The 18,615-nt window shown below is 36.9% G+C and overlaps 1 protein-coding gene across 1 annotated transcript; it reads left to right on the top strand.

Annotated features, from left to right (window-relative positions):
* Nucleotides 1–10,128: 10,128 nt before the first annotated feature.
* On the top strand, nt 10,129–11,070 carry LOC102816913 (olfactory receptor 4Q2-like). The gene has a single exon (XM_006831833.1). The coding sequence runs from the start codon at nt 10,129–10,131 to the stop codon at nt 11,068–11,070; it is 942 nt and encodes a 313-aa protein (XP_006831896.1).
* Nucleotides 11,071–18,615: the final 7,545 nt, after the last annotated feature.

The raw sequence follows: 18,615 nt of genomic DNA, 5'->3' as shown, positions 1-18,615 counted from the left end.
AAAACTTCAGTATATCAACAAAAAAGACAAATAATCTAACATAAAAATGGCCAGAGGACATGAGCAGACATTTCAACAAAGAAGATATTCAGGCAGCCAACAAACATATGAAGAAATGTTCACTATCAATAGACATTGTTGTTGTTAAGTGCCATCAAATTGATTCCAACCCATCAAAACAGAAGTAAGCTATCATCTCATCCCAGCATTAGTGGCAAAATTAAAAATAATAATAAAAAAAACCCAGAAAACAACAAATGCTGGCAAGAATTTGGAGACTGCAATCCTCCCTAATACATAGTTGGTAGAACAGTAAAATGGTGCATCCACTGTGTAAAACAATATGTTTTTGCCTCAAGTAGACCCAAGTGGTTATCAATGGGCATACAAGGCTGTCTGCTGGTCGACTCCCTGTAACTTTCAGTCTAAGAAGGGGTTTCTTCACAGTGAGCACAGACTTCCTGCCTCAATGCATCCAGTGGCAAACTGCTTGCTTGAAATTCAAAATATCAGCTATTTTCCTTTCTGCAGGTCTTTACTTTAAATATAAATCTCTTGTTCTCTCAGAAGTTCTAGGTGTGACTCAGGTTATTCTAAGCCACTTATTCTATACACAGCCTACTGGCTGTTCCTTCTGGGCAGTTCCTAACTCCCCTTTTAGCGTATCTAATCAAGTGCTGGTGTAGCACTGTGGGCTAATGTGTCAGACTGCAAAGTCCTTTGAACTGCAAGGTCCATGGTTCAAGCTCACCAGCTGCTCCTTGCAAACCCTATATAGGGTTGCTATGGGTTGGAATTCACTTGATGGCACTTAACAACAACAACAACAATCAAGTACAAGCTGAAGACGGGCTTACAAGCTCTATAATCAAGATACCCAATAACCATTCCTATCACATGTGTGCATGTGGCCTTGGGCATCTGGCTGGCAAGGTGGATCAAGTCCATCCTGGCACCCTGTTAGCCATCTTGCTTAACCAGCCAGGATTTTGCACTAGATGACTCTAGTAGTAGCCTTTGTCCCCTCATTATAACATCTCTTATATTTATTTCAGCCATTACAGATAACCTAAAAAGTAGAAGTTTCACTTTCCATGTCTCTCTATTATCTCTTACAAAATCCCGTACTCCCATGAGTCTGGAGCTGTTGTAACAAACTCCACTTCTGACACAAAACTGCAAAAAAAAAAATGTGGCGCCAACCATTTCTCCCACAGCCCTCTCTACTCCACTAGGTTCAGTAATTTATTGCAATGGATACATAGGACTCAAAGACAATACTAACAGTCATAGGTTTTATTAGGAAAGTCAAGAGGTTACAATTCAGGGTCAGAAATACTCAGGGCACAGTTGTTCCAGTCAGCTGCTGATAAATGTCCATTGGACACACCATTCCACCATAAGCCTTAGTCTGAAGGCACTTGGCTCTAGTTTTGTGAGTTAAAGAACTTAACTCCCTGACTTAATTGCCTGGAGGCACCTCACTCTACAAGCAAGCTTTCTCCCCAAAGTCACTCAGCTTTAGTTGCTCTGTCTCATGCTGTGGTCTTTGGTCTGCTGCTGTTCATTTGCCACTCCTCTAATGTCACAGCTTTCTGTCCCTGGGTTGAAGAGTTTCATTGAACAGGAATCTCAGGGCCCAGAGAACACACTCGACTCCTTATTTTTTGTTATTGATCGTAGTAAGATACCCCACTCCTTCTGAGGTGGTATATCTTAAACATACACTAAGTTTCAGGTTTTCACAATTATAATTAACTCTGTTAAGATCCACAGTTGAATCATATCATCCTATCAGGATCTTCTCCCACTTCTCTTATCCAGACCCATCAGGGCAGAGCATTGTTTGGTGGAGTGGAAGACCATGACTAGAAAAGACATTAGATAATTCACTGTACCGCACTTGACTTGGGGACACTATGTTCAATTGGCTATAGTCCATAAACACAATGTTCTACATCTTACTTTGATGAGTATGGAATGGAATGCTGAAAGCTCATAATGTTCAACCATTGGTCTCTGTCTGGAGGAAGTAAGAGTTATGAAATTAGAAGAAGAATGGAAACCATTAATCTAATGGATTATAAACCATGTGAATATCAGTCTCCAAGACCCTGAGACCAGAAGGTGGATCCCAGTTACCACTACCAACTCCTCTGAAAGAGATTACATTAGAAGTTCATGGTGTGGAACCATAGGATAAGCACTGGTCAGTTTGAACCTCAAGGTCAGAAGTTCAAACTCACCAGCCGCTCCTCAGAAACCCTATACAGGTTTGCTATGAGTCAGACCCAACTCGACAGCATTTAAAATCCACAATGTTGTTGTTAATAATTACTATTTTTCCTAATAATGTAGATCAAAAGTCAAAATCAAAAGAATAAAAAACCGTGTTTACTGACCAGACAGAGACTAGTGGAACCCTAAAGACTATGGGCCTTAGTCATCCTTCAGATCTGGTACTGAATTCAACCCCAAGACTCAGTTTTCATTCAAACTATAGTCAGATCTATATGGAGGACAACAAAGCAGTGAGATATGTATCATGCAGAAGTGTCAACCATTTGAAATTAAAAAGGCAGCGTTTGCCTAAGGACAAAATTCAGAAGGATGGGAAAAGAGTGAGTAATGGAAACAAGAAATCCAGGGAGTAAGTGGGAAAAGTGATAAGTGATATTACATTTAAAGGATTGCAATCAAGATGAAACAAAGTATATGATTTGTTGAATATAAAACTGATGATCTGTTCTATAAACCTTCACTTAATTCACAATAAAAAATTTTAGATGTAATGTTTAGCTGTCATATTTGAAAAAAAAATTTTTTAAGTAAATATTTATATTATCCAGTGTTGGAAAGATTATGGAAATCAGGTCATATAGGGATTAGTTGTACTTATGTGGAGCCTGTACATAGACCAAGAGGCAATTGTTTGGACAGAACAAGGGGATACTGAGTGGTTTAAAATAATGAAAGGTGAGTGTCAGGGTTGTATGCTTTCACCATATTTATTCAGTCTGTATGCTGAGCAAAGAAGTTAGACTATATGAAACAGAATTAGCATCAGGCTTCGAGGAACTCTTGTCAGCAACCTGAGACGTGCAGATTGTTACAAACTTATTTACCCAGGAATGATGTTATAAATTTTGGCAGAAATAAGGTTCCTTACCCTTGCAGAGCTTCTGAGGATTGACTGGTGAGTTTGATTCTCTGACCTTGCAGTTCAAACCAACCTTTCGGTCCAGTTTTTATCCTATAGCACCACAATAGTTCCTTAGGAACTTAAGTATTTTTAATGCATATAATCATGAAAATGAAATTTCTGAGATAAATACTGACTTTTTCTTTTTTCCCCAAAAGAGCTGTACTAATTTACACTCACTGAAATGGTATATGTACAATGTTTAGAGAAAATAAATCAAGCAATGCAGGTTTATTTATTTATTTTTTATATCAGAACAAGTAATGACACTACTCACTGGTATCACTGAGAAGTGTTATTCAGGATGAAGAGGAACAGAAAAGGGTTTTATCATGAGTGAATCTCCCCAGATATCCTGTCCAAAGGAGAAATGCTTGCTCACTTCCATGCATTCCCCTGTTGATGAGTGTACATATCAGAATGTATGGACAAAAGAGGGTGGAGGGAAAAGAAATGTGGAGATGAAGAGGGCGTGAGGAAGACAGCTATCTGGCCAACCACTCCTTTTATGGCTTCAAGATAGCACTTGCTTTTTCTCTAACTACAAGATTATATTTCACAAGCTTATATATGCTAGTTAATTGCACAGAGGATTCGAAAAAATGCCAAGGGGTCAGTTCCTCATGAGGCATACTCGTTGATGTTACTGTTATCATGGAGACAGTGAGGGCAATACTACTTCCCTGCAGTTATTAGTGTTAGATGCCTTCAAGTCATTTCTAACTCATGGTCACACAATGTACAACTGCTCCATCCTGCACCATCCTCACACATTTTGCTAGGTCTGAGCTCATTAATGCAGCCACTATGTCAATCCATTTTGTTGAGAATCTTCCTCTCCCTTCCTGATCCTCTGTTTTACCAAGCATGATGTCCTTTTCCAGATACTGGTTGGTCCCTCTTGATAACATGCCCAAACTAAGACCAATTTTCACCATCCTTGACTCTCAGGTATATTCCAGCAGTACTTCTTCCAACATAGATTTGTTCATTCTTCTCTCAGTCTATGGTTCACTCAAGACTCTTGGCCAACATTATAATACAAATGCATTAGTTCTTCTCTTATTTTCTTTATTCATTGTCCAGTTTTCACATGCATAGTGGTCATTGAAAATATCATTGCTTGTGTTTGGTGTATCTTAGTACTCAAAATGACATTTTTGGTCTTTAACATGTTAAAGAAATCTTGTGCAGCACATTTGCTCAATGCAATACATCATTTGATTTCTTGACAGTGTTGTTTGTGGATCCAAGTAAAATGAAATTCTTGACAACTTCAATGTTTCTCCATTTATCATGAAGTTGTCCATCAGTTCAGTTGTGAATATTTTTGTTTTCTCTACACTGAGTTGTAATCCATACTGAAGACTGTTTTATTTCACCATCAGTAGTAAATGCTTCAAATGCTCTTCACTTACATACAAAATTATCAACTGAAAAATTAACCTAATATATTTTGTCAAACATTTAATTAACTCACTCCTAATGTGATGACTGGAGCCCTGATGTGGCACTGTGGGTTAATGCGCCAGACGGCAAAGCCGTTTGAACTGCAAGGTTGGCAGTTCAAGCTCACCAGCTGCTCCTTGGAAACCTTATTCAGGGTCGCTATGGGTCGGAACCGACTCAACGGCACTTCACAACAACAACAATGTGATGACTAGGACTTCTGGTGTTATACTATGAATCATAAGGTTGGCAGTTCAAACCCACCAGAGCTCCTCAGAAATCCTGTACAAGGTTGCTATGACTCTGAACCAACTCAACAAATGTGATAGCTTGAATTGTGGTTGCCTTGGCAGGGCCAGACCGAATGATCTTTCAGGCCTGGAGTACTGGTATGGTGTTGAGGGTTTATGTGCTAGACTGCAAAGTCAGTTTGAACTGCAAGCTCAGAGGTTCAAGCTCACCAGCCACTCCTTGGAAACTCGATACAGGGTTGCTGTGGGTTGGAACTGACTCGAAGGCAATTAACAACAAAAACAATAGCAACACAGTGCCCAAGGGCCAGAAGTTTTTCACCCCTTCAGGGTCACTATGAGTAGAAATGACTTCACAGCACTTAACCACAAAGCAACTATTAATTTCAGCAATATTTGAAATAGTGATAAATACTTGATTATCTAAATGCTAATTCATATAGTGTATTTCTTTCAGTATAACCTTTATTTTGAAAGATTGTTGTTTGTTTTTAGGTGCCATTGAGTTGTTTCCAATTCACAGCAGACCTATGTAAAACAGAAGGAAACACTGAAGGTCTCTGGGCCATCCTCACAGTTGTTAATAAGCTTGAGTCCCTTGTTGCTGTCACTGTGTCAATCCCTCTCATTGGTGTCTTCCTCTTTTTGGCTAATCCCAAGCATGATATCCTTCTCCAGGAACTGGTACCTCCTGATAACATGTCTCACCCGTCTAAAGCACATTCTAAGGAGCTTCTAAGGAGCGTTCTCACTGTACTTTTTCCAACACACATTTGTTTGTTTTGGCAGTCCATGGTACTTTAACATTTTTCTCCAACACCATAACTCAAATGCATCAATTTTTCTACGTTCTTCCTTATTCATTGTCTAACTTTCACATACATATAAGGTTATTGAAAATACCATGGCTTGGATCAGTTGCACGTTAGTCCTCAAACTGATATATTTGCTTGTAAACACTTTAAAGAGGTCATGTGCAGCAACTTTACTTAATTCAGTATGTTGTTTGATTTCTTGACTACTGCTTTCATGGTGCTGATTGTGGATCCAAACAATATGGAGTTTCTGACAACTTCATTTTTTTTATCCATTTATCATGATGTTATTTACGGATTCGATTGTGAGGATTTTTTATTTCTTGACATTGAGGTGAAATCCATACTGAAAGTTGTATTTTTACATTTTCATCAGAATTTTAAGACCTCTTTACTTCCACCAAGCAAGGTTTTATCATCTGCATCTTACAGGATGTTAATGAGTATTCCTCCAATTCTGATGTCATATTTTTCTTCATCCAATCCAGCTTTAAAGATTATTTGCTTAGCATATAGATTGAATAAGTATGGTAAAAGAATACAACTCTGGCGCACATGTTTCCTGATTTGAATCCATTCATTATCCTCTTATTCTGTTCCAACAACTGCCTCTTGGTTTATGTATAGGTTTCTCATGAGTTCAATGAAATATTCTGGAATATTCATTCTTCAAAATGTTATTCTTAGTTTGCCATGATTCACACAGTCAAAAGTTTTTGCAAAGTCGGTAAAGCACAAGTAAACATCTTTCTGATATTCTCTGCTTTCAGCTAAAATCTACCTGATATCAGCAATGGTAGCTCAAATTCTATATTGTCTTCTGACTCTGGTTTGGATTTCTGGCAGTTCTTTGTCAGTGTACTATTGTGGCCATTTTTTAATTATCTTCAGCAAGATTTTACCTTAATGTATTGTTAATGATATTGTTCAATGATTTCTGCATTCCATCGGGTCACCTGTCTTTGGAATGGGCACAAATATGGATCTCTTTCAATTGGTGGCCAGATAGCTGTCTTCTAAATCTTTTGTCATAAATGAATGAGTGTTATCAATTAAAAAGATCTGGATACAGTATATGAAAACATGAAACAATATCCACAATGTATTGCTGAGGAATAAAATCAATTTACAGAAAAATATGTACCCAGTATGTTGTTGTTAGGTGCCATCGAGTTGGTACTGATTCATAGTAACTCTATGCACAGCAGAATGAAACCCTGCTCAATCCTGGGCCAGCCTCATAGTTGTTGCTATGCTTGAGCCCAATGATGCTGCCACTGTGCCAATTCATCTCGTTGGAGGTCTTCCTCTTTTCTCTGACTCTCCACTTTACCAAACATGATATGCTTCTCTAGTGACTGGTCCCTCCTGACAATATGTCCCAAGTATGGCAGTACAACATGTATTATTAAATGATCTGATTTTGAGAAGTTAAAGTTTTTTTTAAATCTCAATTTCTGTCTTTGTGTTTCTGTCACTATCTCTTCTCTTCCTACTTCCTTTCCTTCCTCTCCTGTCTTCCCATTCTCTTTTTAGTTTACATATTTCTATAATGATTGAAAAAATAAAATGAAATAAAATCTGAAGTTAAGTTTAGGAAAGGTACTCCAAAGAGGGAAAGCACAGTTGTAGTTTTAGGTAAAATCCAAGTCACCTGAAGTCAAACTTTCTTTAATGTTTCATTCTGCTTTCCATCATCGTCAATCCTGTAGTCTGGGAGAAGACTTACCTTCTCCTCAATAAAAACCAACTGACATTATTGTGTCTCATTGGTTTGTTGCTTGTGTTTTATTTTCTCCCATTCATTGTTTTTTACCCTTTTATCACCCTATACACATACATTTTTACATTCTATGCTTTCTGGCAAAAGGTTGTGATTAAAGTTTTTTAATGATTCCCTTTGCAATTTAACTGTGAATAACTGAATCCCTAAGTCCCAAAACATCAAAAAAAATTTAATGATTGCTATTGTAACCAGGGGGTTCCATCCTATGTTATTTAAACTTGACTGGTCAGTTCTATAGTATTAATGTGCTAGGCATTTGTGTCTGTAGGATTTGAAGAATCTCTGTTTTACAGACAAAAGGTATGTAATTTGCCTTAAAGTCTGTTGTACTGAATGCATTTCTTCATGACCCTGTCATGTGTATCCAACTGCTTGATACAATGTCTCTTGTTACCATATACATCAGCACTTAGAAGTATCTTGAGTCTTCTTCAGTAGCTCAACAAGTTAAATACAATATTACATCAAGTACACAAATCAACAGCCTAAAATGCACTTGAAAATTACTTTTAAAAATGGTTAGAGACAGCAGTGTTTACCTCTCAGATTAGGAGATTGATTATTTTCTCCAAAATTTTCATGCTTCTAAATTTAAGAAATAGCATGTATTTTTTAGTAATCAAAAACAATTAAAATTATGAAAAATGAACAATTAGTTCAATACTTCTTGCAAATATATGTATATATCCTGGGGGAAAAAACAAAATTTGCTTAAGAAGAAACTCTGAGGTTATTAGACAACAACCACTACTCTCAAAACAAGTTATAAGGATTACAATTGCATGAACTTTTACTAAAAATTTAGTTATTGTAAGTAATAAGTAAGTAAGCTACATAAAGCTAACAATTTCCAAATTGTCAACATTTTTATATAAAAATAAAATGGTTAGTAATAAAACTTATGGGTATTCAGTGTCATAAATTCACAGAAAGTTTATATTGCTAGCATAAATAATTGAGTTCATAGCAGATAATTGAAAATTGTCAACAAGAAGTAGTCAACATCAACATTTATAAATATTTCATTGGCCTTACCATTAGTCTAGTTTCTTTAATAATTTCCCGTGCTTATAAGTTTATCATATTGCTATTTTCCTTTTATTTTTTATGCAATCATTATACTTGTTAATGAGATTCTTTGTAAACATAATAATGCTAAGATTTGGGATATTTTCTTCATATAATTTCTTGATGCTTTTAATCATGAAAGAACATATTACAGATGAGATATATATAGTTACATAATAGCCTTGAATAAGAAGTATATATATATATTTTTGCCTACTTAAAATTTACTTCTTAAACAAGGTTAACTTTTTATTAATTTGGTCAAGTGGAAGTTTACAGTTCATGGATTTAGAAAAGGCAAAAACAATATGATAAAGAAAATTATCCACTTAAAAAATTCTTAACTTTAAATTAAAAAGTATGTCTTAATTTTCCAAAATGTTGCACTGTATGTAACAGAACTTGATTGTGGGATTTAACTCAATAACATCTCTCATAGTCACTGCAAAATTCTCAACAAACTATCACCCATTTCAACGCATGGAGTAGTATCTTTTGTTGTTGTTGTTGTTAAATGCCATTGAGTCGATTCTGACCCATAAAAATTCTGTATAGGGTCCAAGTAGCAGCTGGGATCTTGAACCACCGACCTTGCAGTTCAAACGACTTTGCAGTCTGAAGCATGAGCCCACAGTGCCACATCAGTACCTTTTAGTCATTGTTTATATTAAGATGGATAGAATCAAACACACACATTAAAGAACTGCTCATTTTTATTTTGGAGAAATAATTTCTTTTTATTCAAAAGGGAGTATCATTCAAACGCATGATGAGCTATTTTATGATTATTTTGGCATCGTGAAAAAAACAATTTGTGCCTATATGCTCCAGATATGCTTTAAGGTAACAGACGGATTCTGTAGACAATAATAAATTAGACAGGCAATCAAGAAACTTGGGTTGGGGCCAATGAAATAGCCATAAGCCTAACATGAAATATGATCTTCCTTCAGTCATTTGCATAAGGGCAAGTCCACCCAAGTTAGCTTGACTTGGGGACGAGGGGAATCACAGGTTTAATATACTAATTTAAGCATTGACATTGTGTGGTTTTCTGATCCCAAATAAAACCTCTACAAACCCTAAAATCCATGCACTGGAATCTTAAATTTCTCCTGCAATTCTCCCTTCAAATATTTTCTAAAGATTTTTATATTCCAAGTATTAATAAGTTAGAGGAAATGCTGCATATTTCTTGATACTTAATATTGAGAATGAAAGATAAAAAAAATATTGATTGAAGAGAGAGATGAATGAAGTCAAAGTTAAAGGCACAAGACCAGGTGATTTCCTGCTCTAAAGAATCCTAGTTCACTTCATCACTAACTCAAGGTTGGAGCTGATTGGAAAGTATATACTCATATTCATGTCAAGTAAGAATAAAGTGATTTCTTCTTGCTAATCAATCAGAGTGAATCCTGGAGAAAATGCATTTCGTTATCAATGAACAGATTCTTGAGTTTTGGTGTGAAAATGTATTCCTTTGTAATGTTACTAATGCCTCATTGTTTAATTTTTATTTTATTTTTATTTTATTTTTAGGTAACATCAGATCAAATGGATGAAAACCAAACAGAATTTGTGAAAGAATTTGTCCTAGCAGGCTTCTCCCAGACACCAGCTGTTGAGGCAGCATTATTTGTGTTATTTCTCTTCTTCTATGTTTCTACTTGGGTGGGCAATGTCCTTATCATGCTCACAGTGGCTTCTGATAGCCACTTGCATTCATCGCCTATGTACTTTCTTCTTGGCAATCTCTCTTTCCTGGACCTCTGTTATTCGACTGTAACTACTCCCAAGCTTCTGGCTGACTTCCTTGAAAATGAAAAACTCATTCCATATGACCAGTGCATCGTGCAGCTCTTCTTTCTCCATTTTGTAGGGGCAGCTGAGATGTTTCTGCTTACAGTGATGGCTTATGATCGCTATGTTGCAATTTGCCTTCCTCTGCACTACATGACTATTATGAGTCGAAGGTTATGCTGTTTTTTGGTAGCTGCTTCCTGGACAGGAGGGTTTGTACACTCCATTGTTCAGACAATTCTCACTATCCATTTGCCCTTTTGTGGGCCAAACCAGGTAGACAACTTCTTTTGCGATGTTCCTCCTGTCATCAAACTTGCCTGTGCAGACACTTTTGTCATTGAATTACTAATGGTGTCTAACAGTGGGTTGATCTCTACTAGCTCATTTGTGGTTCTGCTTTCTTCCTATGCCACTATCCTTGTCAAGATTCGTTCTAAGGAGGGAAGACGAAAGGCACTCTCCACCTGTGCCTCCCATCTCATGGTGGTAACACTCTTTTTTGGACCTTGTATTTTCATCTATGCTCGGCCCTTCTCCACTTTCTCTGTGGACAAGTTGGTGTCTGTGCTCTACAATGTCATTACCCCCATGCTGAATCCACTTATCTACACACTACGTAACAAAAATGTCAAATCAGCTATGTGGAAGCTATGGGACAGGAGTGGGCTTACTAGAAAAAAGCAAGATACATGAAAAGCTGAAGGGAATTTTTGAGGACAGAGATTATGAGATCAAAATAATAATCTTTTTGCTAATGTGCTAGGAGCTGGTAGCCTAGTTGTTTTATCGTATTTTAATAAATAATAATATACATATTTCTGAAATTATAATTTCAATGTGAACTATAACTCAGAAAACGTTCATTTAGACCAAATTATTCTGTTTCCAACTTCTTTTCCTTTTAGAAGCATATCTGCTTTCTGGTTTTGTATCACCTTCTGTTTTCCCATTGTATCCATTTATCTGGGCAAATTTTATTCCACTTTTTTTTTAAGTTTTTATTGTGAGGTTTACATGGGAGAACATTAGCTCTACACTCATCCTATCATATTTTGTTTCATTGCAATGATTACAGTCCCCTGTATGCATCATCAAATAACCAAAGGGTACATGACATATGCCCTCCCCCCCGCTGCCAGCACACAGCCCTTCTCTCTCCCTGAGTCCAGTGTGCTCAGCCGCTCCATTTGTCCACTTATTCTTTCTAGTCAGACTGTGATTACAATTACATACTAATATAAACAATTATTTTCAAGCTCTTCAGTCAATTTCTCCATCTTAATACAGGTTCAAGTTTTGTTCCCCCATTGTATCTTATTCTAACTAGATGTTTCCCATTAATTGATAAGAAATTTATGTTTTTCTTACTTTCATGAAATATTTAAAGAGATATGACTGTGTGTGGATAAACAAATACAATATGCTAGTTATCGTTCCCTGTCACCATACTCCTTACTAACCGTCCCATGGTGTAACTGACAGAATAATTGAGACTGATGGTACGGGTACACATTTTCTGAATCAGAAATGAAATGTATATGAACAAATAACTCAAATTATTGAACTCTAATTTTCTCATTGTTGTCCTGGTGTGGCACTATAGGCAAGCATTGGACTGCTAACTGCAAGGTCAGTGGTGGTTCAAACGCACCAGCTGCTCCTAGAAACCATATGCACTCATTTGTAGAATATACGATGCCTATCTCTCATAGCACTAACTGTTGTAAGAACTAAAAATGACTACAAATGTGAATGTGTCTACTTTGGTGCCTAGCTCATAATGTTGTTGTTAAGTACTGTGAAGTCAGTTCCGATTCATAGTGACCCTGCACAGGGTTTCAGAGGCTGTAAATTTTTATGGGAGCAGAATGCCTCATCTTTCTCCCTCAGAACACTGGTAGTTTTGAATCACTGACCTTGAGGTTGGCAGCCCATAGGGCCCAATAATTATTTATTCATTAAAATCATTTTCCAATATTAGTAAAATATGGATGGCAAATTTCTAAATGATTTTAATTTGCTTTAATGCTGCTTATTTCTGAAGGATGTTGAAATGGGTTTATGCCATTTTCACTTTTATTAGTTATTTGTGATAGTATATATTATTGGCACCATAATCATCAAAGAAACACCTTACTGACAATGGTCTTATGCTTACAGATAGACTCATTCATAGAGTAATTACTGCTTATTGAGATATTACAATCAAAGAAAAGAACATTAAATTGACACCCAATGTCAAAATAAACTTGTTGTTGTTGTTAAGTGCTGTCAAGTCAATTCCGACCCATAGCAACCCTGTGTAGGGTTTCCAAGGAGTATCTGGTGAGCTTGAACCCCAAATAAAATGTAAATTTAATAAACAAATGGTCTGTGAAATATTTTCACATTTATCACTTTTTTAGTCAGTAGACTATAGATTCAATTTCAGCATCATCTAATTTGTGCATCAAATAGACACAGACTATGAGAATGTTTGATTATTTCATCAAAGGCTGAGATTGTATTTTTACCATATTCCTAGTATCTACTAAAATTTCCAAAAGAAAATAAATGCCATAGGAATTCAATAAAAGTACGTTGGTTGCATGAATAGAGGAGGCTTTCAGATCTTCTTTGATCAATGTAGTAACATTTTTTGCTTTTGTTAGTTGCCATCGTTGCTTGGTAAAGTGGAGGGATAGTGAAAAAAGAGGGAGACCCCCAACAAAATGGATTAGTACAATCGCAGCAACAATGGGATCAAGCATGGTAGCAATTGTGAGGTCCATATGGTGTTTTGTTCTGTAGTACATAGAGTAGCTATGAGTCAGAGCTGACTCGATGGCATTTAACAACAAAAACAATAGTTACCATAGAGTTAACTTCAACTCATAAAGATTTTACATATAACAGAAGACTACATCATATTAACAGTTGTTTTGTCATTTAAGTCTATTGTTTTGGCCACTGTGTCATTCCATCTCACTGAAAGCTTCCCACTGACCCTTCACCTTCTCAATCATGATGTCCTTTTCTAGCTATTGGATGTTGATAATTAAGAGATATATAAGAACTGTTTACTTTTCTCCTCTGGAAAGATAAATTATAAGTTGAGAATTTTTTATTGAGACATAGGAAACTCTTTGATAGACTTTATAGAAGCCAAAATTAAACAAGCCTTTCTCTGTAAGATAAGCACTGAACTGCTAACCACAAGATTGGTGGTTCAAATCCACCAGACAGTCTTCAGAAACCCTATACAGGGTCACTTTGAGTTGGAACTGACTCGACAGCATTCAACAACAACAATGAAATTCCTGGTGTAGTGCTGTACGATAAGCACTTGGCTATTAACCACAAGGTTGGAAGTTCAAACCCACCAGCCACTCCTCAGAAACCCTATACAGGGTCACTTTGAGTTGGAACTGACTCGACAGCATTCAACAACAACAATGAAATTCCTGGTGTAGTGCTGTACGATAAGCACTTGGCTATTAACCACAAGGTTGGAAGTTCAAACCCACCAGCCACTCCTCAGAAACCCTATATGGTATCACCCATGAATCAGAACTGATTTAGTGGCACTTAGCACCACAAACAACAACAATAGATACAAGAACACTTTTGGATAGTCTACCACTGTCAGATGAATCAGAAAATATTTCAATAGTGATGATCCTCTAATTAAATAAATAATCCATTTCATACTACAAGCACCTATAAATCATACTGGAGTCCTGGTGTGGCACTGCAGATAACGCACTGGATGGCAAGGTCAGTTTGAACTGCAAGATTGGCGTTTTCAATTCTACCAGCCATGCCTCAGAAAACTTAGACAGGGTCACTGTGAGTCGGAACCGACTCCATGGCACTTACTTACATATAAATCATACAATTTAATCTTTTAAAAGTTAACTTTATAATCATAGAGTTCTGCATTTGAATTCTCAGTCTATATTTTGACAACATTGCTACCAACAGATTAATTGAGATTTAAGCTTTAAAAGAATGGTGGCAATTGATCATACAGATAATCCAGTTGATTTTACAATAAATTAATATGGAAAATTAATGCTGCAAAAATTTTCTGCTAATCAGGAAGCTGTCTTCAAAATCTCTTGGAATATACAAGTGAGCACCTTCACATCAGTTTATTGAAGCATTTCAATTTGTGTTCCGTCAATTCCTAGAGACTTGCTTCCCTCCAGTGCCTTCTATGCAATTTGCACTTCTTTCAGGACCATTGCTGCCTCTAGAAAACACCGAACATTGATCATATGCTGCCTCTAGAAAACACCGAACATTGATCATTTATTTTTGGTACAGTGATTCTGTGCATTCTGTCCATCTTCTTTTGATGCTTTCTGCATCATTCAATATTTTGCAGAAATCTTCAATAGAATCCTTCAATATTTCAAGTTGAGGCTTATTTTATTGATTTATTTTTCATTTCTTTCTGCTTGAGAAATACTGAGAGTCTTCTCTTTTTTTCTAATTCCAGGTCTTTGCACCTTTCATTATACTGCTGACCTCGTCTTCTTGAGCTGCCCTTTGAAATTTTCTTTTCAGCTCTTTTACTTCCTCATTTCTTCCATTCACTTTTGCTTCTCTATGCTCAAATGCAAGTTTCAGAGTCTCTTTTGACATCCAATTTTATCTTTTCTTTCTTTCCTGTCTTTTTAGTGACCTTTTGCTTTCTTCCTGTGTCATGTTCTCGATGTCATCTTACAGTTCTTCTGAACTACAGTCGTTAGTGTCTAATGCATCAAATCTGTTATTGACTTGTTCTGTAAATTCAAGTGAAATATGCTCAAGGTTGAAGTCCTGGTGTGGCACTGTAGGATAAGCACTGGACTGCAAGGTTGGTTTGAACTGCAAAGTTGGCCGTTCAAATGCACTAGCCATTCCTTGGAAATGCTACATGGGCCGCTATAAGTCGTAGCTGACAAAACAACATATTCAAGGTCTTTGGGCGGGGAAGGGGGGAGGCGGGCTCTTGTTGACTTGCTTTAATTTTCTTCAGCTTCAGCCTGTACTTGCATATGAGCGCTTAATGGTCAATTCCACAAGTGATCTGTAGCCTTTCTTTGACTGATGGTATTTAATGTTTCCATCCTCTCGTTCCACAGATGTAGTCAATTTGATTCCTGTGTATTGGATCTAGTAAGGTCCATGTGTATCACATTTTTTTTTGCTGTTGAAATAAGGTGTTTTCAGTCAATACATTTTTAACCTTGCAAAATTCTATTATGCGATCTCCACCATTATTTCTAACACCAAGGCCATATTTTCCAACTACTGATCCTTCTTCTTTGTTTACAACCTTCATATTTCAATCACCAGTAAGTATTAATTATCTGATCATTTTAGATAGAAAATTTTGGTAGAATTCTTCAATTTCATCATCACTAGCTTTAGGGGTCAGTGCATAAATTTGAATAATGGTGATATTGACTGGTCTTCCTTGTAGGCACATTGATATTACCTTATTACTGGTAATATTACACTTCATGATAGATCTTGAGATGTTCTTTTTGATGATAAGTGCATTGAAATTTCTATTCACTTTGACATTTCTGGCATAGTAAACTAAATAATTATGAGATTCAAAATGGCCAATACCTGCCCATTTCAGCTCACATATGCCTACAATATCAATTTTATGTGTTACGTTTCAGTTTTGACTTCCAAAATTTTATATTCATGCTTTGTACATTCCATGTTCCATTTATTAATGGATGTTTGGCCAGTTTCTTCTCATTTTGTATTGTGCCCCATCAACAAATGAAGGTCCTAAAAGTTTTGCTGCATTCACATTATATGGTCAACTCTACTTTGAGGAGGCAGCTCTTTCTCATTTGTGTTTTTAATTCCTTCCAACTTGAGGGCTTATCTTCCAGCACTACATCTGAAAATGTTCCAATGATATTCATAAGTTTTTCTTGGCTACCCTTTCAAAATTGGCCCTCATCTCCTTCTTCCTAATCACTAGATCACTATGAGTCTGGAAGCTTGTCCATCATGGATGATACTGCTAGTTTGAAATTCTGGCGGCATAGCTTCTAGCATCACAGCAAAACTCAATCCATCAGAGTATGACTAACTGACAGATGAGTGGTTGTTACATATAGATAGATAGAGAAATATAAGTATAAGAATGGATGTAGAGATAGAGCTACTTCAAAGGCACCTATAAAAATTAAAATTAATGAGTACAGCATGATTGATCACTGGATATAAGAAAATCGACTATAAACATCTGATTCTAAAACAAGATGGAGTAGAAGTACTTCTCCATATTTTCCCTACCAAGTAGAGAAATAAAAAGCATTCTAAGCATGGTAGATATAACAAATATAATATATTGAATTGTAGAGAGAAGACACAGCAAATAAGATTACCAAGCTCTGAAGAACAGCATGACGGTGATGTGTTTTTAGTTTTCAATTTGTTTCATAGAATTCAGACTGAGTGTTAGAGAAGCCAGCAACTCAGAAATGCCAACAGTTGCAGTTACAAATAGCTCTAAGAAAAATTCTGGACCTCTAGGCAAAGAACAAAGTAAGGAATACTCACCCAAGATTTAAAACATTAAAATGTAGTCACCTCTATTTAGGTCAACAAGGACCAAGTGGCGAACATATAGCCTTCCATCCTCCCCAACAGTGGTAACCCCTCATTCCCATTCCTAGAAAGAAATTTAATACAAATAAACAATCCCTACTGATTGGAGCAAAAGTATACAGTTTAAAAAACAACAACAAACAAACAACAAGAAACATCGCAATAACAAATTTGATTGTTTTTGAGTGCTGTTGTTAGATACTGTAGAGTTGGTTCTGACTGTAAGTACAACAGAATGAAACACTGCTCAGTTCAATCAGACAATGATCCACTGTTATTCATAAGTTTTTAACTGGCCAGTTTTTTCAGCAGATCATTAGGTCCTTGCTCCTATTCTGTCATAATCCAGAAGGTCTACTGAAACTTGTTTACCTTGGGTGATCTTGATGGTATTTGAAATACAAGTGCAGAGCTTCTAGTATCATGGCAACATACAAGCTATCACAGAATGGCAAAGTGATACACCAGTGACAGTAGACATCCTGGGATGAAATGAAATCCTGGGAAAAAAAGCTGGAGATAGCTTTTGTTGTTGTTGCTTTATTTTTTAAATTAAGTCATTGTCCAAGTGTAACAGAAAATTAAGAGATACACACATACCCAGGGCAAGACATATACTAAGAAAAGGCCTGAAGGGAAGATTAGATGGTGAACTAGTCAGACATTCTACACATTCCCACTACAACAAAGATCTGAGAAACCAAGTTAAATGGATGATGGTATCTTGGAACCCTGAGCTTCAATGAGCAGATGAAGAAGTAGATAATAATCCTATTGAAAAAGGTAACAACAAAAGTAGCAAACAAGAAGAGACAAAGTGGAAGTGCCTTTCTAGCTGTCCCAGCACAGCACTCTCATTTTGCCACAGGATAGGAGGTTGTGCAATGTGTTCCCTCAGCCTCCAAGGTCAATGGTGCATGTTGTCTTGGACAGGGCACTGTACAACTGCTACCTCGGTAGTTAGTGGCACATGTTCCCACTGCCTTTATAGTTAGTGTGTTCTGGCAGATTGCGTGCTGCACACATAGGCCTCCAACTGTTTATGGGCAGTTCTTGTGCCCACTGCTGCATCACTTCTCCCTCCCCTCACCCCTGCAAATTCCTTTTCTGTGTGGAGGACTGCTTGATTTTTTTTCCTCTTCTTCATTCCTTATTTTGCCCATCAGTCAGGAGATAGTAACTGTGTTCACACTACACACCCACACCTGCCACACATGCCTCCCTAGATGAGTGCTACCATTTCAACATCATTGGGTTGATAACAGATGGTGGCCAACACCTTCCCAATCTGTTCTCAGATTCTATATGTGACCAGTAAACCTGTGCTCACAGTTCCACCCACTCACAAACTCACCCAGAGACAGTGCTCCATTGCTACCAAATTAGTGATCAGAGTAACATGCGTGATTCCCTCATCTAGATATATCAAAATAGAATACAACACAGACCCAGGGCAAAGTAAACCAGCATAAATCAGCAAATCAGAACAATGACACCACAATGTCTTGGAGACAACAGACAACTTCAAATCACACAGAAAAACAGGACCAGATGGTTCATGTTGTTGTTGTTGTCAGGTGCCATCGAGTCGGAACCGACTTATAGTGACCCCATGCACAGCAGAACGAAACA

Source organism: Chrysochloris asiatica, unplaced genomic scaffold (assembly GCF_000296735.1).
Source record: "Chrysochloris asiatica unplaced genomic scaffold, ChrAsi1.0 scaffold00004, whole genome shotgun sequence".
Lineage (NCBI taxonomy): Eukaryota > Metazoa > Chordata > Mammalia > Afrosoricida > Chrysochloridae > Chrysochloris > Chrysochloris asiatica.
This window is presented reverse-complemented; position numbering and strand designations above follow the sequence as displayed.